Source organism: Mesoplodon bidens, assembly GCF_964165515.1.
Source record: "Mesoplodon bidens genome assembly, chromosome: 9".
NCBI lineage: Eukaryota > Metazoa > Chordata > Mammalia > Artiodactyla > Ziphiidae > Mesoplodon > Mesoplodon bidens.
The window spans coordinates 15,695,196-15,717,419 of record NC_138166.1 but is presented as its reverse complement, the minus strand read 5'-3'; the positions used below and the strand labels follow the sequence as shown (position 1 = coordinate 15,717,419).

The 22,224-nt window shown below is 40.1% G+C and overlaps 1 protein-coding gene across 1 annotated transcript in view; it reads left to right on the top strand.

The window, feature by feature from the left end:
* Positions 1-22,224, top strand: part of VPS41 (VPS41 subunit of HOPS complex) — a 193,655-nt gene that overhangs the window by 150,190 nt on the left and 21,241 nt on the right. The window contains exons 14-22 of the mRNA XM_081243488.1: positions 946-1,002; positions 3,758-3,819; positions 5,165-5,246; positions 7,563-7,655; positions 12,897-13,024; positions 14,512-14,656; positions 16,805-16,846; positions 16,997-17,047; positions 19,852-19,989. Of these exons, the coding sequence (XP_081099614.1) occupies positions 946-1,002; positions 3,758-3,819; positions 5,165-5,246; positions 7,563-7,655; positions 12,897-13,024; positions 14,512-14,656; positions 16,805-16,846; positions 16,997-17,047; positions 19,852-19,989 (798 nt within the window). The remainder of the gene's footprint in view (positions 1-945; positions 1,003-3,757; positions 3,820-5,164; positions 5,247-7,562; positions 7,656-12,896; positions 13,025-14,511; positions 14,657-16,804; positions 16,847-16,996; positions 17,048-19,851; positions 19,990-22,224) is intronic.

Sequence of the window (22,224 nt, the reverse complement as noted above, 5' to 3'; positions counted from 1 at the left end):
CTTATATCATGTGTAAAAAGTAAAGCTATCAAACTGTACTCAGGAGGGTTTGAACTACCTGTTCAGATGGAATGATATCCATGTCATTAGTCTTGGTTCAGACTAATTTGAGTAGATAATGCCCCATCATGGCTTTTTTTAAAAAAGGAAAACATTTTAAAGTTTTATTGCTGCAAAGGTATTATTGTGTTGGTTTAGTTAGAGAAACTCTCTGGATAGTCTTATATGCTAATCAGCCAAAAACAAACAAAAAATAGTCCACTTATTTGGTGCTTTAAGTTTGTAACCACCTGAAAGGATTTGGAAAAAAAAAGTTTTTATTTTATAAACTCTTTGGAGTCCAGGTATTGATACCAAGTTCGTACCCCAGTTATTACCATTATTGCTTTAGATCCAGCAGCTTCTTAAAGAAATAATTTTGTGTTTCAAACATTTGTGTTAAAGTAATCATAGTGAACTTACCAAAATAAAAATAAAATCAGAGATTTTCAAAATCTTAGTGTAGTTGTACCTAAATGTTTGCATATAGGTTACTTTTTATGCTTCAGAAAGGAAAAGTGCCCCTTGATTAATATATGTCATACAGATTTAGAATGACAGATTTTTTTGTTTGAACATAAGAGATTTTGTTGTATTTTGAGTTGCGTCTGAAATGTGATTCCAGGATCCTAATGTGGAAATGAATTCAAATGGAAATAAGAGAAGCCTTCATTTTGGTTGACTGCTTTTGTTTGAGTTTGAATTCAGTGAGGTTCACTCAACCATAACATTAAAAATTCCTGTGCTTGAAGCAAAAGCCATGGGAAAATGGGGCTTATTTATGTAGCCCAGAACTTTAAAACATAATAAATATAGTGTTTATAACCTCAATGTCTCTCTCTCCCATTCTCTCCCCTTTTCCCTTCCTCCTTTTGGACTGCTTTTATCATGCTTATGTAAATACAGGAAGCTCTGATGGCAGCTGAAATTAGCCAAAAGAACATTAAAAGACATAAGATTCTGGTAAGTATGTAATTTTACTATTTGAAACATAACTTTTCCTTTCAATAAGTTATAATGAGGCTGAAAGTAATTTGAAAAGAACGGATTCTTGCTACCTTTTGAGAAGTTATTTCAAACGAATTCCCTAACCTGTGAGGTCATAATAGTTCATTTTACTGAATCAGTTTCTGCTTATAAACAAGAAACTTGAACAACTGCTAGGAGGTAGTTTTAGGTAATTTGGAAACTGGATTGATAAATACACTTTAAATACAAAGCTTTCCAGTTACGCATGGGGAAGTTTCTTTAAATCACAGGTAAAATCACATTATCATGAAATTTATCAAAAGAGTAGTTTCATAAAACTAGACTGCTTCAGTGGCTCTATAAGAAGAGGCTCAATTTATTTTGTTATGATGACTAATCTAGGACATCAAATATATTTTAATTACATTTTGGACTTGGGAAAAATATTGTGAGTGAAAGCCCATTTCTTTGCTAACTGTGAAAATGGATGTGCAGATGGAAAGCAGAAAAGAAATGTTATCCTCTGAGTGTGAAGGGTCCTTAGAGATCATCTAGCCCAAGACCCTAGTTTACAGTTGAAAACTGGAAACTTAGTTATTTATGGCTATTTGGGTTCCAGTGCAAAGTCCTTCTGCCTACACTTTCCCCACCTTAAACTTCTCTTTAAAACTTCCCAAAGAAGCCTAATTCCCAAAGAGTATACAAGCAAAATAGTTCAGCAACTAAAAGGGAGAGAGAGAATGAGAGCATCTTATGTTGTTGTGTTTTTTTTTTTTTTTTTTTTTTTTTTTTTTTTTTTTTTTTTTTTCTTTTTGCGGTATGCGGGCCTCTCACTGTTGTGGCCTCTCCCGTTGCGGAGCACAGGCTCCGGATGCGCAGGCCCAGCGGCCATGGCTCACGGGCCCAGCCGCTCCGCGGCATATGGGATCCTCCCAGACCGGGGCACGAACCCGTATCCCCTGCATCGGCAGGCGGACTCTCAACCACTGCGCCACCAGGGAGGCCCCTTATGTTGTTTTATTCATTCAAAATTGTAGAGAATAAGCAAGGATTACCTAGAAATGGAGTATTCCAGCCAGTAGAAGAGTATAGTTGAAGTAAGCAGGTCAAAAGTAAGATAAGCTTAGCTTAGTCAGCTGTACATTGGGTTTGGTAATATGAAAGTGACAAGTGCATTTTCTGTATATATTATTTATTCTCAACATGCTTGATGGAGTGAAAGTGAATAGGAGATGATGAAGTTGAGTTGAATATAGACTAAGGCTAGCCTCGAAGCGGAAAAGAGTCAAGACTATGGCTGGGGACTGTGACATCATGGGGAGGTTTTGGGTGATGGTGGGTATTTCGTGTAAGACATTTAACGTGCTTATGTTTAAAGGAAAAGAGAGAAAATCAGGTTGAGGTTAAAGGAGCACAGAGACAGAGGATGAGTTGGGAGGGAGCATGGACATGGGGAGAAAGGTTAGAGAAATTGACTCTGCAAAAGAGGCATCTCTTCTCTGAACCTGTAGACTCACTGTAGATACTGTGATATGTGATCTATTTTCAGAGAAATAAAGTTAAGCACCTTTTCTTCACTCCGTAGTTCCAACCGATTTGAAATACGATTTCCTACATAGTAGTCATTAAAGTGAAAGTTTAATAAACTAAGCACTTTGGGTATTTCCCTTCACTCTTGACATGGGCATGCCCTTTACATTAATCACGCCTGGACATTCTTCTCCTAGGATAAAGCAGGCAGAGAGAAAAATGGGCTCCTGCCATTTCTGCCATCCAGGAAGAAGCTCCGCAAAAAAATTTTTGTGCATAAAGTAGAACTTAAAATCCAAGTTTTGTTATATATATTGAGTTCAAGCTTCTCATGCAAATGCTTTTAGGTGGAACTAACCTTTCATAAGAGTCATGAGGCAATCAAGCAAGAGGTCCCCCGTCTCTGGTGACACAGGCCACCTCAAATCCTTTCAGGACTAAGGTAGAATAAGTGAATGAGCACGAATCCTGTGAAGCCAGTCAGTTCATTGCTTTGAGCTCCAGTCTCCTCATCTGTAAACTCGTGGGTTTGAATGACCTGGTTTTCTGAGCTCATTTTCACTTTTTTTTTTTTTTTTTGCGGTATGCAGGCCTCTCACTGTTGTGGCCCCTCCTGTTGCGGAGCACATGCTCCTGATGCGCAGGCTCAGCGGCCATGGCTCATGGGCCCAGCTGCTTCATGGCATGTGGGATCTTCCCGGACCGGGGCACGAACCCGTGTCCCCTGCATTGGCAGGCGGACTCTCAACCACTGCGCCACCAGGGAAGCCCTCATTTTCACTTTGATGTTAACTTTAAATATTTCCCTTTCAAATGATCTGTCATTTCATTTTTCCTACAGCATTTCCTCAGACTTGGTATAGAGGAGACAGGTAGCTCACGTTTTAGGGATGAAAGCACAAGAAACAATTTTATATCCAGTGACAACATGAAATTGTTGGATCATGTTTCTCTTATCAGAGATTTCTTTGTAGGAAATTTCTTAGAAGAGGGCAGGTTAGGAGCCTTTAAAGTAGTAACGTTTTTTAAAATTGTAAACTCTAGACTTTGTGAGAATACAAGTATATTTAAATATGCTCAAGAAAGAAATGAACATAATTACATAAAGCAGACTAAGATGTATGAACAGGTTCCAGTCAGCAGGTCCACTCAGGAACGGAGACCCAACTTTCCATGTGTTCCAGTTAAGTATGAAATTCCTTCATTTCATTTTCCCTAGGACATCGGCTTGGCATATATAAACCACCTGGTGGAGAAAGGAGAGTACGACATAGCGGCACGGTAATCAAAATGTTTTCACAGTTATTTGTTCATATAAATAGAATTGAGCCATGTTAGCAATATGAATAAGTCATTCTCTGCAGTTGACAGACTTTTTTTTTACATCTTTCTAATGGGTTATTTTTGAATAGTAATGCTTTTAACCACAGAATGGATTGATACATGTTATTTACCCATCTACTGTCGCATTTGCACTAAATGAAAAATGGTTTTCTCATTATTTAATGAGAAGGGTGTCAGAAATCATGAAGAATCTGATATTTTACCCTTTTTATAAGCTGACAAGTTTGCCTGCCAGTTTCATGAGTGCTGGCAAAAGACCTGATACTCCGGGGTCAGAGACACAGGATCGTCTACCTCAGCAGTAGTCGTGGCCAGACTACCAGCACTTTCTCCAGATCCCACAGCATGAGGCAGAGAGGCCCAGGTGACCCTGCCCAGGCAGCAGGCTGTGTTACAGGAGAGGGACCCTGGGCCTAGGGTGTCTGATTCTTTTATAATGGGCAGTAAGCCTGCCTGCCCTTGGCTCCAGAGGAAGATGTTATTTGTATTTTACTGGGCAGTAAACAAACCTGCCCTGTGCTCCAGAGGGAGACACAGTCTGTGTCCTCTCACCTCCAGGGCTGTTCACGCTACAAGCATCCCAGGAGAGACAGAACAAAAGGGAAAAGAGAGAAAAAGAGACAGGTTTTTGCAGGACAAAAACCTAAATGGTTTGTAGTGGTCGTGTGGGTCTGTGTGGGCAGTTCCCCCTCAAGCTGCGCAGTGCCATCTGCAGGACTGCATGGCTGCCCGGAAATATAGTCTTCAGGGCCACTTTTTGTCCCCTGATTTAGGGAAATGTGTTTCTTTGATGTGTAAATCAAAGTTTTATTCATACATGAACATTTTTCTGAATTATATACTGAAGTAGGATTCTAATTTTCTAAAGTCTGATTTTGTAGTCCAGTATTTCAAGCCATTGAAAAAGTGGTTTCATTGACACTTTTGGGTATGATGGTATTTCTTCGAGGCAAGAAGTGTCCCCAGACCAGCAGCACTCATCTGGATAAGTAGGAAACTCAGAACAGAAAAATCAGTGGGAAAACCCCTAATCAAAGTCTTCTGAAAGGGATTCATCTTTATTTATAAGTATTTCGTATTTTCATGATTTCCATCAACTTTGTATATGCAGTCAAGTGAGTACCAGTAATACCTTTATGTTCATTGGCACTTGAAATGGAAATTTGTCAAAGTTCTGGGATGAGAGATTTATCTAAACCACTAGGGGAAATGTCTACTTATTCTGTCTCTGCTTGTTTTCTTTATTTATACTTTCTTTTCCCTGGGATGTTTTTACTGCCAGCAAATGCCAGAAAATTCTTGGGAAAAATGCAGCACTCTGGGAATATGAAGTTTATAAATTTAAAGAAATTGGACAGCTTAAGGTAAGCATAGCTTTATTTTTAACTCTTTAATTTTTGTATGTAGTATATTAATATTGAGATGGAAATAAAATTAATAGTAATCAGTTCTTTATTGGGGAGCGAGTACTATTTCAGCTAGAAAGAAAAACTTTTAGAAATTAGTTACCAAATAGAAATCTGGTTTATATTTTATGTGCATAAAATATATACAAATGTATTACATATATGATACGTTCACTTTCTAATCTCCCTCCAATTCCCTCTGTGTTCAGATGGAAGTTTTCATGTTCTTTTTAATGAATGTGGAGAACAGGTATAGTCTCATCACAGTAGATTATAATAAACATAAGGCTTTTTTCACATGTACTGAAGAATTAGTGCATTTTCCAACATCTTACTTGCTGGAAGACAAATGGAAAATTTTGACCAGGTAGCTCGAACAAATAATTTTGATATTTCATTTTTTTAATCTTTCATTTTAGTTTACAATATCTAAACTAATCAATAAAGTATTCCTATGTCTGGAGATCTGTTTAAAACATTTAAAAAAAACTTTTCACTATTTGTGAGCCTTTTCAGTATTCTCTTAGAATTATGAACATGCTTTTAAAAATTCCAGTTATTCAGCTGGCCAGCCCTGTGCCTTGTCCTCTGCTTGCCCCATAAATATAACTCTTCTCCAGGAGACCCTCAAGGACACTTCTTGTCATGTTTATTGGGTTGACCTTGGGGGATCTCCAGTCCTATGGCCATGTTTACTATGATGGCTCCATCACCCAGACCTCTATTTTGAATTCCTTATCTATGTTGGAAGTGTGTGATGGACATTTTTCCTTGTGTGTACATGCTGCTGAGAATGATCACTCAGATTAATGTGAATCCACTTCCCTCCCAAGTTTGGTCCTTCTCCTTTCAATCTGTGTGTACCACATCACAATATACTCATTTCTCCATGCTTAATAGCTCAAAGCCACTGTCTTTTTTTTTTTTTAACATCTTTAGTGAAGTATAATTGCTTTGCAATGTTGTGTTAGTTGCTGCTGTATAACAAAGTGAATCAGCTATACGTATACATATATCCCCATATCCCCTCCCTCTTGCATCTCCCTCCCTCCCTCCCTATCCCACCCCTCTAGGTGGTCACAGAGCACTGGGCTGATCTCCCTGTGCTATGCAGCTAAAGCCATTGTCTTGATGAGAACATCTAACTCACCTCCTTATTCTGTTTTATCTCCAATTCTTGTCAGTTTCACTTTGTCAGTACCAGTTGGGCCTCTCCTCCCCCTCTGGTACCACTGCCTTAACTCCCGCCTGAGGTATTGCAAGGGCCTTCTGGCAGATCTATAGACAACCCTAACCCACAGTTAGCCGTTTAAAAACTAAATGTGTTCCTCTCATTTCCCTCCTGCTCAGAGCATAAAATCTGAATCCCTTTCATGACCCCACGTCACCTTCCTCTTCAGCCTCATCTCCCTCCCGTGACCCCCGTCTCACATGTCTGAGCCATGCTGACCTCCCTGCATGCAGAGTGTGCATTCATGGTTCCATGCCTTTGCCCATGCTGTTCCCTCTACCAGGGTGCCCTTCCCCCTCTCTCTTGGACTGACAGGCCCCAGGCATCTGTCACTTCTGCTTCAGTCTCCAAGATCCACCTCGTCACAGCATCTTGTTTGCCCCTCTCTCAAGACACTTAGCATGCAATATTGCAACTGGCTGTTTAGATATCTGCATATCTTCCCTCTGAAGCTGTGAGCTCCTGGGGACACTGCCTGGAGCTCTGGGTCCCCAGGACAGAGCATGGCGATTGGTGGGTAGTGCACTGCAGAACCATTTACAGTGTTTGGAAATTCAACACGTAACACAGTGCTGAAGTAGCTAAAAACACAAGGTTTATTTTCCCTTAATTTCAAACGATGATTATGGGTTTTTAAAGGTTGATGTATTCCATTTTAAGGGAAAAAAAAGATGAATAGATGACCTATAACTCCTTGATTACTTAAAAAGTTGACTTTTATCATCATTCTCCCTCATATTACTTAGATTTTCATTAATTCATCAGGAAGAACAGAGAGATAATGTTTAACTTAATCGAGGCAGTGTCTTTTATTCATTCATTCATACACATAGACACCTTATCTATACTTTTTAAAATGTTTTGTAACATGTTATAAGAAGGTAGAGCTTATCTGAATCTTTTCTCTTCGTAATATTTTTCCAAAGTACTCTGTTGCCTTAAGTTTTTAAAGTAAATGTACATTTTTATATTTTCTGCCTCTTTGGAGTACAGTTTTATTTTGCTACTTTTTAAAGATTTTTTTTTGCCTTTTCCTTCCTTAGGCTATTAGTCCTTATTTGCCAAGAGGGGATCCAGTTCTGAAACCACTCATCTATGAAATGATCTTGCATGAATTTTTGGAAAGTGATTATGAGGTATGACATTCCAACATGGTCAAATTGTTTTCAGTGGAAAATGTTATGAAATCTAGAAAAATGGTACACTCGAGCAGCTGGCTTAAAGGCAGCAGATTTGCAGTTTCTCTGTGGTAGATGAAACTGAGATACATACACTCTGATGACCACTGATGTTTATGTGGACCTTGTTAGAGAAAATGTCTAATCCATGGACATTTTGAATATTTCCTTAAAGCTACCTCCTCGATAGCGCTAAAGGGAAAGGACCAAGTGCCATTTGGGGGAATTCATAAATAGAATAGCATCTGCTAATGATGCTTCTACTACCCTTAAATAATTCAGAACTTTCTAAAACTTGAGCCTCAGAACTAAGTTTGCCAAAGGAGGATTGCAGAGAAATTGGGACGCAGGTAGGAGGAAGGGGATTGGAAATGATCTGTTTTGCTTATTGTTTAAGGAGAAAGGTGGTACTTAAACTGCTTATCTACTGTACACGCTGCACTTTTACATGCGTGTTGCAATATTATACTCCCAGCAACACTATACATGGTAATATCCAATTTTACAGAGGAACTAAAAATTAAAACAATTAAATAACTTGCCTGAGGCCATCCATAATAGGTATGCCTGGGTTTGACTTTAAATTTGGTGTTTGCATGCACCCACAATGGATGATAATTTTTTAAGTTTGTTCCTTTAAAATGCATTTATTCAGAAAGTCTCTGTTCCGTGCCTACTGTATTCCAGGAATGTGCTGGGCGCTAAGCATGCAAATGTGAATGAAATGATGTGCATCTAGCGATAGCTCTAGTCTGAGTCACACCCAAGCATATAAACCAGCAATTCTCAACAGAGGTGGATTCCGCCCCCCCGCCCCCCAGGGGACATCTGGCAATGTCTGGAGATATTTGTGATTGTCACAACTGGGGAATTGGCACTACAGGCATTTAGTGGGTGGCGGCCAGCAAGGATGCTGCTAAACATCCTGCAACACACAGGGTAGCCCCCCTATGACAAAGCCCCCCTATGACACTTATCTGTCCTCAAGTGTCAACAGGACTGAGTTTGAGGACCCCTGCTATGAACAGGTAAATTATTACGTTATATGCTGGGTGCTCTAATAAAGCTATCCACGAAATGTGGTGGGAAGACTCAGCCTTCACCTGCTTCTGACTAGAGGAAAAGATGGTCTTTCTTGTGGGCAGGTTCTAGACAAGGCTGGTAAGCTCTTTATCGGAGCTGGTGCTGAGACGATCCATAAATCAGGAGATACTGGACCACCGACTGCTGTCCTCCAGTTTCTGCCCAAACGTCAAAGTCTTATAAAAGTGGCACCATCTTCAGCTCCTTATAAAGTTCAGGGACCTAACCCAGTGATCAGTTTTCATTTTTGGTACCTCACTGTATGTCGCAGGTTGTCACTGCCTTCGTACATTCTGATGTTATGTTTTGAAAATAAGGAAGACTTTATTTACAGCTTTTCTCCTTCCCACAAGAATGGGGAGTGGCTTGCGGAAAGGTTAATAGATAGAATGGAAATTCCCTAGCGGTCCAGTGGTTAGGACTCCGCACTTCCACTGCAGAGGGCATGGGTTTGATCCCTGGTCAGAGAACTAAGATCCTGCATGCTACATGGTGCAGCCTTAAAAAAAAAAAAAAAAAACACCAAAAAGAAAGGTTAATAGATAGAGACAATCAGAGAGGGAATGAGAAAAAGAACTCCTGTGTTTTGAGTGCCTACTGAGATACTTTTTTAACAAATAACTGATTCAATTTAAGGAGGAGTAATAATGCAAACACTCTACTTTAACTCTGAGATGGTTTTTAGAGCTTAAGATCTAAAGGGACCTTTAAGATGGTGCACTTTTATCCTGGTAACTCACACACTTGGTCAGTTACTGTCGGCCACGTGTTCCTGGATACGTCAGATTCAAGCATCCTGACGCCTGTGTGACCTATGTAGTGCCTTTACTGTTCCAAGCCTATATTCTTATCAGAGGAAGGGACTACGTGCTTTCGGATGAATTCAACTTGAACAACGTATTTCTTTAATAACTGTACAAGCTAATGAAGGCAGCATCTCTTATCACCATGTGCTCTGTTACCATAATCCAGTCTTCCCTACCAGCATGGGTCTGTTCCTTTCCAGGTCTGTACGGAAGAGTCTATGGTAATCGTTTCTGCCATTTGTGCTAGGTGCCAACTGCCAGAGTCTCGGAGCTTGGTTTCTCTTCATTTCCTATTCAGTCCAATTCGGCACATCTTTATTTAGAACCTACCGTGGTCAAGAATTGGGCTGAGTACTCATTTGGATCCAAGAGAAATAAAAACACAGTCCCAGGCTTCAGTGGGCTTACAGACTGACTGGGAGACTGTGTTAATAAGCTTTAAGCAACTAGAAAATAAGGAAGACAGGCAGAGCAACGTGTTTTAAGAGATCTAATGAGAGGCCATTATTGGCCGTAGTTATTGGAAAAGGTTTCTTCTGTGAAGAAAGACTTACAATGGACTTCTCTTTCTTTCCAATATGTTCTGAGTACACAGAGTGGCTGTTATAAAATTTCCATCTTTGTACATCTTCCCGAAAGAAAGAAAATTCTGAGTGTTCTGTGAAAATGATGGGAAGAGTATGAGCTTTATTCTGAAACACTGAAGCTCAGTATACTTGTCCTGTTTTTAAAGTCATGTAATTTAACCATAAAAAAGCAATTTTATTATTTGTATGACTCTGTTACAATTCATGATTCAACCCTCACTTTTTCAAGAAACTGTTTTAAATCCTATATCGTTAAAGGTATCTTGTTAATTCATATCTGGAAAACTTTTGACTGAGACTGAAAGAAATAAGCATGACTCAAAGCTTGTAGATGTTTTTTCCTGAATATTTTCGGGTGTCTGCCTGGTCAGTACTATTAAGAAGGTTACAAATAATTTGGTTTGTCATAAGCTCTTATAAATAATTAGCATTTTCACTTCCATCATTCTCCATTTCATGTTTAATTTTGAATTAAATTGTCACATAATTAATCAGATAGCAGTGTTCTGTAGCAACATTTTTGATCACATATAATGTGGATGAAAATTTTGTGCTGCTAAACAGAGCACTAAACGTCAGATTAAAAATAAAATAAAAATATATGGGGGCTTCCCTGGTGGCGCAGTGGTTGAGAGTCCGCCTGCCGATGCAGGGGACACGGGTTCGTGCCCCGGTCTGGGAGGATCCCACATACCGCGGAGCAGCTAGGCCCGTGAGCCATGGCCGCTGAGCCTGCGCATCCGGAGCCTGTGCTCCGCAATGGGAGAGGCCACAACAGTGAGAGGCCCACGCACCGCAAAAAAAAAAATATATATATATATATATATATATGAACAGTATTTTCTTGGAGGTACTGGCTCTTCATAACTTCTTTGTACGGGGTTTCTACTGAAATGCATACAGCTTTGCCTTTTAATTTACAGCCTAGCAGAATTATTTTCAATAGTGAAGTTTTGCTTCATAATATTAATGACAAATGTATAAGCATGTTAAAAATGGGACAATTTCTATGGCATTTCATTTAATGAATAGTCTTTAATCTTACAGAAAGACCCGAACGAACTTTCAGACCAACCCAATATGATGGGCACCAGGGGGTTCTCTGATTTTGCCACTGGATCATAATAGTTCCCTGACAACTGTGTCCTCTAATTAATAATAAAGGCCCCAGGGGTGATTTCATCAGTATTTTTTAGCACATTTATTCAAAGGTACACAAAACCAGTTAAGCAGAGAAAAGCCTAACGTGAAATGTGATCAATGTTTATTTCAGTTTATGTTGGAGTCCTCAGGTTTTTATCGCACAACATGACCTGTCATGTTGTCTTGTTTTGTATTAGAAGTTGGCAGTACTGCAAGGCCGTTGCCTGAATCATGGAAAAGAGGGAAAGGAGCCAGGCTTTCTTCTTTTCCTGAACAGTATTACCTCTGGTTTCAGGTCTACTGGGAGCTGCCAGTATTGGGGTGGAAATCTTTTCAGGACTTTTATCTTATAAATTGCAGAGTCTTAAGAAAACAGAAACTTGATCCAACATATTTTGATTCAGAGAACATTTTAGTGTTCTGGTTTAGTAGTTTTATGAAATGTATGTATCCCCTTTACTTCATGACTCTCCTCCCCAAATCTCTCAAGTCAAACTGCTATCATGTTCATATGAAGGAAGGTTGCAGTTTGAATGGAAAATGTGCAGCCTCTTCTGGTCTTTTGCCATCCTTGCTAGGGGTTTCTTTGGCAGAAAAAAAAGTATATTCCTGATTATTTTTGTGATTTTCTTCTTAGCAAATCCTGGTAGTTTATAGAAGCAAATTCCACCACACAATTTTCATTTCTAAATATCATTTAAACCAATTCAAAGTAGTTCATTAAAGCATTTGTTGAGTTATTTAATTTAAATAATATGATTTTTTTCAATAATGTGAAGGTTTTTACTTCTATTTGCTACCTTTGAAAACATCTACAGTTTTTTTTTTTTTTCCTAAAAGTTGTCAAGGATCAGTAAGTAAATAGCTACCCAATACTTTTAGTCACAAAGGCTAAAGTTGAGAATCAGGATGGCACGGCTGCCCAGAACACTGGCCAAGAATCAGCCCTGGAGGGAAACAGGATCCAATCAGGGGGTCTGGAGTTTTCTATCAGAACCACAAAACTTGAGATCGAGAGAGAGTCAGGGTAAGAGCAGGGGGCAGACTTGAACCAGCGTCCTAAATCCCCAAACAAAACTAGGTTTAGAGGCATGAGTGGAAGGAAGATAGAGATGATAACTTGTTGAAGGTGGGATGCTGGGTGATTCCACTGTGGAAGCAAAGCCACTGTGTGCTCAGTACTGGCTGTGTAGCTGACTTGGACAGTATCTGTAAGATGTTAAAGATGTTCTCCAAGTGTTACAGCTAGTCCAGAATGAGGAGAGAGCAAGTCAGACCTAAATTCTGCCTCTGCAGTGGCACTTGATGGAAGGACCTGGGGGCCTTGCTTCCTTGTGCATTTCATCCAATCACAAGAGAAGGGATGGCACCGCCTACTTCTCAGGAATGGCGAATGGGGATGCGTATGCAGACATTGTGTGCCTCCCTCACCACCCGTGAAAATTGATGATATGTTTATGGACCAATGTTTTAACCCTAACGTGATCTTATCTGTTTTCCATGAATAGTTTTAGGAATTGTATGAACTCTTTGTTTTCCTGTTTAAAGAGTGTTCTTCCTCTGTTCTCCCCCTTGGTTAGGGTTTTGCCACACTGATCCGAGAATGGCCGGGAGATCTGTACAACAATTCAGTAATAGTTCAAGCAGTTCGGGATCACCTGAAGAAAGACAGTCAGAACAGAACCTTACTTAAAACCCTGGCAGAATTGTGAGTATATTTTAGCGCTTCTTTTTTCCAAATCAATCTACATGAAAAGTCTTCCCTATTTTAGATCTGTCAAACTGAATTGGCAGGATGCAGATCTATATTCTTTTCCTATATTCACTCGTAGTAAAAATCTTTCGTAAGCCTCTGGTCAAAAATGAGAACATAAGGTAAGGAAATTGTGTGAAACTTAACTATTGTAATGTCATCTGCTTCCCAGAGGAGACGAACCCTAACCAGAATCACTTGGTAGGGGCAGTGGTTCAGGTAGGGAAGGGTGCCAGGTCTCCTCAAGCAAATCAGTTTCCCAGAGAGGTGCTGGATTCTGTCATTCTTGGATCTGCAAGTCAGTAAATTTCTCAAACCACAGACTCTTTATCCATAAGATCACAGGTGACAGTTCCTTATGGGATGGTTTTCATGAGAATCTTGCATGATACCACTACACCAGCAGTGCAAGGGATGGTTTTAATGAAGTTTCATCATTAAGAGCTAAGTACAGTGCCTGGCACTGAGTTAGGGCTTAGAAAACGGAAGCCTGGTTAATGCTTTTCATATTCATTGGGTGCTTTCGGTGACCCGGGCTTTGTGCCATATGCCTATGATGCAGAGGTAGATAAAGATACACCCATGCCCTCTAGGAACTTTGGTTTAGTGAAACAAGCAGCACACTGCAGTTAATCTCAGGAAGACCATCCCACTTCAGCCCCTCAACACTCCCCCCGCCTCAGACAACCCGCTCCAGCATCCTCTTACATCTTTTGCCCAAGACCAAGAAAGGTACACCAAAATGGCCTAGAATTTCAGGGCTGCTTAAGACTTTCCACAGAAAGGGACATGTGTCTGGCCTTCTGAGTTGGAACACTAAGGATTTTCTTCTGGAAACACTGTTCTAGTTTTCCTTGGATTCTGTAGTACTAACATGGTACTAGTAATACTAATAATTCTGTAGTGCTAAGAATGGATTCCCAGTGCAGTTTAGGTTCTGTTGGCATTTAGGAGCTGGCTCAGGGAATTAAGCAATGTGAAAAACACTGTTTCAACAGAAAAACACATTTAAATTTTATACAGCCTCCTTACAGAGAAGCTTTTGGAATATCACCCCTTTGTCAGCTGAACACCGCTTGTAAGAATTTTAACTGATTTTCTGTTACTAGAATAAGAATTTCCTTCATGTGGGGTCGTAATTTCTTTGGTATATGGATTTCTTTAAAAATTTTTGATTTTACTTTTTTAAGGAAAATTTTATTAGTTGAATATTGTAAATATTCTAAAATTTTGGTGAGATGGGAAGCAAGGTTCTGAGAAAGAAATACTTATTGGTCATATATAGTTAAATCCCAAAGAACACTTTTCTAAATAAAGTTAGCTTTTCTCTCTAAACAAGTTTTTCAGTTTTCATTAATGTAAAACATGATTTACATGTGTGTATCTGTGTGTTTTATTAGATGTGTTGGTGAACATTAATGTAAAAACTTTTGTCTTACCAGGTACACCTATGACAAAAACTATGGCAATGCTCTGGAAATATACTTAACGTTAAGACATAAGGATGTTTTCCAGTTGATCCACAAGCATAATCTTTTCAGTTCTATCAAGGATAAAATTGTTTTATTAATGGATTTTGATTCCGAGGTAATGTGTTTTTTTTTTAATTTTTATTTTTTAAAAATTTTTATTGGAGTATAGTTGATTTACAATGTGTGTTAGTTTCAGGTTACAGCAAAGTGAATGAGGTATAATGTGTTTCTTATTTTACTACTGATAAATTGCGCTGTCCCAAGTTTTTAATAATTAGACATTTGTCCACATGCTGGAGGAGATAATAAATCACATAACTTGGCTAGATGCGGATCATGTTCAGAACCTTCTGGCCGTCCCTGGATGTTACTCTAGTAGTCGGCATTCAGGAATCCTTTACTTGATGTGGTTATTCTGTAAAAGCAACCATAATTTGATGTGGAACTTTTTTTTTTTTTTTTTTTTTTTGCGGTACGCGGGCCTCTCACTGTTGTGGCCTCTCCCTTTGCGGAGCACAGGCTCCGGACGCGCAGGCTCAGTGGCCATGGCTCACGGGCCTAGCCACTCTGCGGCATGTGGGATCCTCCCGGACCGGGGCACGAATCCGTGTCCCCTGCATCGGCAGGCAGACTCTCAACCTCTGCGCCACCAGGGAAGCCCTGATGTGGAACTTTTGTAGTTGTGTGTGTGTGTGTGTGTATGAAATAATTTTTTTGGTAAAACAATTCATATAACTAATAGAAACAGAATCTAGCCATATGCTTTAGCTCATTCAACACTATTAATTGTATGTCCCAGAATTCAAATTTTAAGTAAACTATTTTGATCCATTTGTTGCAGTTTTATTCCTTGGTATTCACAGCTTTAGCATGTGGAGTTTCCACTGGTCTCAGATGATGCTCAGACTGATACATATGGGATGTATCACTTTATTACAGGACAAATTTGAAGAATGGAGTGCTTGTCTCAGGAGGGCACCCTACCTCCACTGCTCACAGTGGCTCTTGTAAAGTGATACAAACTGTGTGTTTTAAACAAAGAAAAGTTAATGCAAGTGCTAACGATGGAAAGAAAGAGATTCATACAACACAGTGGTTCTTATTCCAAAAAATCGAAATTTTAGTTAAAGAGTAGAACCCTTAAGGCTCTAAAAGGGTCACTTGAATTTTTAAAAATTTTATTTTACTGTATTTAGTGGTATTATGTGTTATATATCTATTATGTGCTATATATTAGTCTTCACACGCTTACACTTAAACAGGAGCTAAATCTACTTTTTTCTGAAAGATGCTTTTAGCCCATTTTTCATACTGAAGGAGTCAAGTCCTTAGGCAGTACAGATCTAAAAATAATTAGTGCAGTTCCCAGGAAGTTCAGGGAACAGAGGTTCTGCTTTTCTGGCAGAAGATGATTAAGAGGATGAGAAGCTTATATAGAAATTAATTACATTTTCCCCATATCCAGTCTCCCCTTACGCCTACCCCACCCCCAAGTGTCTTAAGAGCCTAGTTTTGCCTATGAAGCTATAGACAAAAGTTGAATGAGCTGAAAATAATTGCTATTCACGAGCATGGACCCAAGTTAAGGAATCAGAGAACTTTCTAATTAGAAAATAACTTAAGGATAATCTCTTCCAACGTCCTAATATTTCAGAGAGAAAAAAATGTTCGCAGCGGGCAGGTAGGCAATGTAATAGCAGAGTCAAGGACAAGACCCAGGTATTCTGTATGAGGCTCAGTCTGGGCTGTCTTCCCACTACCTCTTGCTACAGGCACTGTCTAACTTGTGTTTCATGAATGTTAACGGTGGCTAAAGTCAATTCTAAAAATCCATAAGCTTTATATCATTATGAAACTTCAGCTATCTTTTCTTTTTTTTTTTTTTTCCTGACTCTTATCCTCTTCACATAAGATCAGCCTCTTGTATCTGTGGAATCTGTGGAGGGACTCAGTTAATATTCAGGTGGCCAGAAGCAAAGCTCATTTTTGTGGTACTGCAAACTATACAGATGTTTTGTATTAGTGAGTCGTAGCAAGGCACTATTTTAAGCCTATGCAAAGCACAGAGACCTCAGATTGAAACACATTTTAAAAAGCATTAAGAAATATCTCACTGAAGGACCATTGTAAAGCTAAGAACCTTCTTATCTGTGTAAAATAAGCCCTCTGCCTTTAATGGTGATACCTTATCCAATACACTGTATTCTGTGTTCTCTTTTTTCTATGGCAAATTTCAATGACTGGTTATTTTTTCATATTGCAGAAAGCTGTTGACATGCTTCTGGACAACGAAGATAAAATTTCAGTGAGTGCCTTTTGTTTTTACATGTGTTCAAACAGATGAGTGTCTGGGACCACTATCGCCATAAAGAAGAGAGATGTTTATCAGATAATTTTGCAGCTATGTTTGTGTACTCCTAAACTCTACATTAAAAAAAATTTTTTTTTTCTGTAGATTAAAAAGGTAGTGGAAGAATTAGAAGACAGACCAGAGTTGCAGCATGTGGTAAGCATAACAGTCCTCTTCTTTTGCCCTTTGATTGAACAGGAAGGCAAATCACCTTACAGTATTGGTTTGAGAAGACTGGAGTGAACACTTCAGGTTCATATTCAGATGGGAGGTTTGACCGCAAACAACATTCTGTAATTATTGTAATGCAGCATATGCTCTGAATCCAGATGAGGAATTAATAACAGCTCAGGTACTTTTAACTTTGACTCACAGTCGAACTGTAATTAAAAAAAAACGTTATCACATTTTTGTGTTATCAAACTATGCCTGGGAGTAAGCACCTTCCTTCTGTTGACTGAAAAAAAAAAAAAAGCGCAACCTAAAAGTTGAGAATTATGTTTTATTTGAGCACATGACTGAGAACTATAGCCTGGGAAAGCAGCCTCTCAGATAGCTCTGAGGGACTGTTCCAGAGAGGTATGGGGAGCCAGGATATATAGGAATTTTTGCTGAAGGAAAAAACAACAACAACATGGTGTCAAACATCAAAAGATTATGGCTAATCACACACACACACAAAAACAGACATCTCAAGTTAATGATTTTAGTGCCTTTCTCTGTATGGGAAGATGGGAGAGTCTGGGCTCATTGGAATTATTCCTTACACATGCACCTTAACTATCTAGGTCCACTATGTGTTTTTCTTCATCCTGAATTCCCCTCAGGGCGCACTGGGAGTTGGGGGTTGGTGAGGGGCTGCAGTGTCTGAGGGCTTGATGGCGGCAACATTCCTTGTTTACCAGAGTGACGGGCAGTGTTCTTTGTCCACACTTCTGTAGTTACCATTTAATATAATTATGGCATAAATTACAGCAAAGCCAGTGCCCTGATCTGTGCTCTGTGGATATCAAGTTCTGCCTAGGAAACACCACACAGCAATTCCGTGTTCAGGACCACAGAATGATCACAGAACAGAGCCTTGTTTGTGTCTCACCCTGACATTCCCTGTGCCCGCTTCTCTTGTGTGGTCTTGTGCTGGTGCCAACAGTCCCCTGATTCTAGATTTCCTTTGGGGGGGTTGGGAGTTACTTGGATTCTCTGCATCGCTGTCATCATGGGCGTAAAGCAAGACTAGGTGTTTTCCACGTCCTTTCAAAATTATGCAAGAGAAGTCTTAAGTGAAAATAGGGATTGTTTCAGGGGGACTGTGGGCATCAAATAAGATCAGGACTCTTGTATCTTTGCCCACCTCTTTGCACCCCAGGAGGCAGGTTAGGAAACAGAGCGTTTTATTCTAGTCCGTTTTATGCATTGACGCCTTTGAAGACTCCACGATAGGAATGTGAGGTACTTTGGGGTTTTGTTTTGTTTTGTTTTTTGCTCAGAGGTTGTACAGATGCTTTTGCCCTTTTGTTCACGATTGGAAACCTCCCGATTACCTGCTTACCCAAGCCAGGTACCTCTGTGCCGGCCACCATGGGATTTGTTTACAAAGCAGTGATTTCTGGTCTCCTTGAGCCATGAGACAGGATTACAGGCAGGAGGTATCTAGTGACAGTGTCATTAGGGCAGTGGTGGAATGGTGGTGGAGCTCCCACTGAAGTGGCCCATCTTCCCTGTCAGGCAAGGTAATGTCTCTATAAATCTGCCCTGAAGGGGCTTCCTAACCTGTCTGTGCCTCTGGGAAACTGCAGTGTGTCCAGCTCACACGCTGACCCTGCACCAGTGGCCTGGCCGGAGTCTGCATCAGATCGTGGAGTTCTGTGTGACTCCCCCCAACCTTCTTGCCTGAGGGCAAGGGGAGCAGTTAACCCGAGGAAGGGTTTCTCAGTGTGTTTGTGTCCTGGTTAGGCTTATTTAGTGACCCCGTGCAACAGTGAATGTCAAACTCCAGTGACTTCATTCCCAGTCACACCTTCAGGGCCGGCTGGCGCTCTGTGTTTCTGAAGAACCAATCCACTCAAGGGGCGAACGCACTTGGTGTGATGAAGTCCCCCCACGTCAGGTGGGTTCTGGGGTGTTTGTGTACATTTGACATGAACTAGACATTGAATGTCAATTTCTGGCTTCTGCACAATATATTGATAGACTTGCTTCCAAGTAGAAAGTCAATCGCTCACTCCCTTGGAGGTCCATTAACTTTTTCTGACGGTCAGGGAAAGGAATCAGCTTTGAAAATGGGTTCAGAACACCTGTACTCTTCTCGATTTTTTTACTTTTTGTTTTTGAGGTCACCAGGAGAGGCAGCATGTCATTGCAAACACAGATCTCAATAAGACTTAAGGAGAGAAGATGCAGAATGTATGAGAATTAATTTAGCGCTTGCTCCTTGAGTTTTTAAGAACATGCTCTTGTCTCATGACTCTACCCCCTTTTACATAAAGGATGAGAATTTTTATGATCCAGGAACACCACTGATCAAGCATTTCGTTTCTGAGGCGATGTAGATGATTGTGATGATATTAACCACTCCTGTCATTAACAGTTCTGTGGTGCCGAGTACGTTGCCAGGCATGGTTCTGTGATTTACAAATGGTAACTCATTCAGCTCTCACAACCACCCCAGGAGATTTTTGCAGATGAAGAAACTAAGTCACAGAGGTTAGTGACCTGCCCAAGGTCACATGGTCAGTGGCAGAGCCAGGTCACTCGGGGCCATTCTAGAGAGCATGTCAGCATATCCTTGCTCTCCCCAAGGTGTTCTCCTTCCCACTTTCCCTTCACCTAGAGAGTTTTCCTGAAAACTGCTTTTCTGCCAGCCTCTCCGTGGAAGCTGTTTGGAACTTCAAACAGCAGTGTTAAACAGCTACTGCTTTTCTTATTTTAATATTCCTGGTTTCTTCCTTTGTTCTTTTTAGTATCTGCATAAGCTTTTCAGAAGAGACCATCATAAGGGGCAGCGCTACCACGAGAAGCAGATCAGCCTTTATGCTGAATTCGACCGACCCAACTTGCTTCCATTTCTCCGAGACAGTATCCATTGCCCCCTTGAAAAGGTAAGTCACACACGCCCCTGCTCAAACACTTCGAGGTGACAGAGTCATCACTGTTGGTAAAAGCTCTGGGTTTTCTTAGTCTTCCTGTCTCTGCTTCACCATCCCCGTTCAAGGGGAAGCCTTGCTCTCAAAGCAGTAGGTTTTGCTGGGTATTCTGATGAGAACAGGAGGTCCTACTGGATTCGATTTCGGTGAGGAGCTCAAGTATTTCTGTGCCAGGTTTAATTGGAAGAAAGGTTTAATCCAGGGTCTAGGACTCAGTCAACCATAGAACACTGTCGGGAGTCTGAGGCAGTTTACCAGCATCAGGGTGGGACCTCAGAGTCAGCCTGGGACAGGGACACGGACCGCCCCAAGCCGGAGGCAGCTGCCCCAGTTGGGACTCAAAGTCTGTAACGTCAGTCCTACACACCCTCTGCTTTAAATACCCACCTTATATATTTTTGTATTTCTCTCCCACTACATTCCATTATAGTTTTAATAGACGTAATTACTAGTCTCTCCCACCATCCTATAAATTCTTCAAGGACAAGGAGTTTGTCTCACTCATTTTGATAAACTCAGTAGCCGGCACACATTAGACACTAAATGTTTTTTGCATCCTGACCGAGTTAGTGAATGGATAAATTGATACACACGAGGTTCTAGTTAGGGCTGAATATGAACTAGTAGGTGTTATGAGCCTGCTGTTTCAAAATAAACTATAATACTTACTATGTGTGTACTAGAAACTGGCCGATAGAAGACCATCAGTTTTGTTTCCCATGGTTCTTCAGACCATCTGGAATACTCGCTACCACCTACAAGTGTCTTACTAAGTTCAGATGGCCAGAGAGCAAGTACTTTTCATAGTCACCTGTGTGTGTCAACAAAACATACTTATTTGACCCATAAGAGATATGTACTAAGAAGGTGACTGATAAAGCAACTTTTCTAGTTGCTTCCTCAGCCCATGATGATTAACTTCAAATGTACTGAATTTACTATGAGCCAGTTTCAGCTCAATGTGTTCTCAAAATCTGCAATTAAAAAAAAAATCTTGCCTGCATATTAGTTTATGAAAGACATTAACATTTTATGTTCGGGCCCTAAGGCTTTTTCTCAAGAATAAATTTGGAAACACATCATCTTAAAAAAGAAAAGCAAACGTTCCTCTCTTTTTTCACTTTAGAATCTATCATCTAGAAAAAGAGGGAGAATCTTACTCTTTGAGTGCCCGTTTGTTTTTGTCTCACTTTTGGAGGAAACATCGTTTGTTTCCAGGAGGACGCGGCTGTATCCCGCAGACTCCTCAGCCAGAGCCCCGCACGCAAGGGTGATCAGCACCCACCCAGGCTTCCTTCATCCCATTCACTGAACACAGATGCAGAGGGCCCACAGGGATTCCATAACGTTCGTGTCTAGAACACACTTTCAGCCCATCTGGTTTGTAGTTTTCCAGTCCGGTAGTGTTCAACAGAAGTCACACTGCCCTGCCCACAAAGGGAGCATCAGAAAATCTCCACCCCACACATGGTACTTCTAATACAGAGAACTCACTTGGAGCATTGTGTAGACCTTTTTGAATTTTTCTCTCTGATCTGCTGAGAAGAACCAGTTGCATGTAAGAGAACTCAACACAAGCATCTGAAAACAAGTATGTTTTAAATAGTTTTTTTTTAAGTTATCTCATGTTTTCCACTGAAAGAGAATTTTGAACAAAATGGATTCGAGATGGTAGTGGTGGAAGCATGTCATTATAATCAAGTCAATAATCCACATTTTTAGCTTTCATGTTAAAGGTCATTGAGACATCTTTATAAGAGATTATCTTTGCACCAGACTCCATTGTGGGAAATCTGTATATTTGCAAAAATATACCACTATCCTTGCTCAGGTACCCCAAGCCATCTTAAAGCAGATTTTCTTGACTTTAACTCATTAAGGATCTCATTCCTTTCTCCCTAGAAATAAGAACTCTGTGCACACTTAATCGTCTTAGAAACAAATTCCTTTTATGTTTACTTGTAACATGAAAAAAGCTACCAATTCATATAAAGCAAAGTAGATTTTCCTTCCATTAAAAGCATCCTACTAAAATATGACACAAATGAATTTATCTACAAAAAAGACTCAAAGACATAGAGAACAGTCTTGTGGTTGCCAAGAGGGGTGGGCGAGTGAGAGATGAATTGGGAGTTTGGGATTAGCAGATGCAAACTATTATATATAGAACGGATAAACAACAAGGTCCTA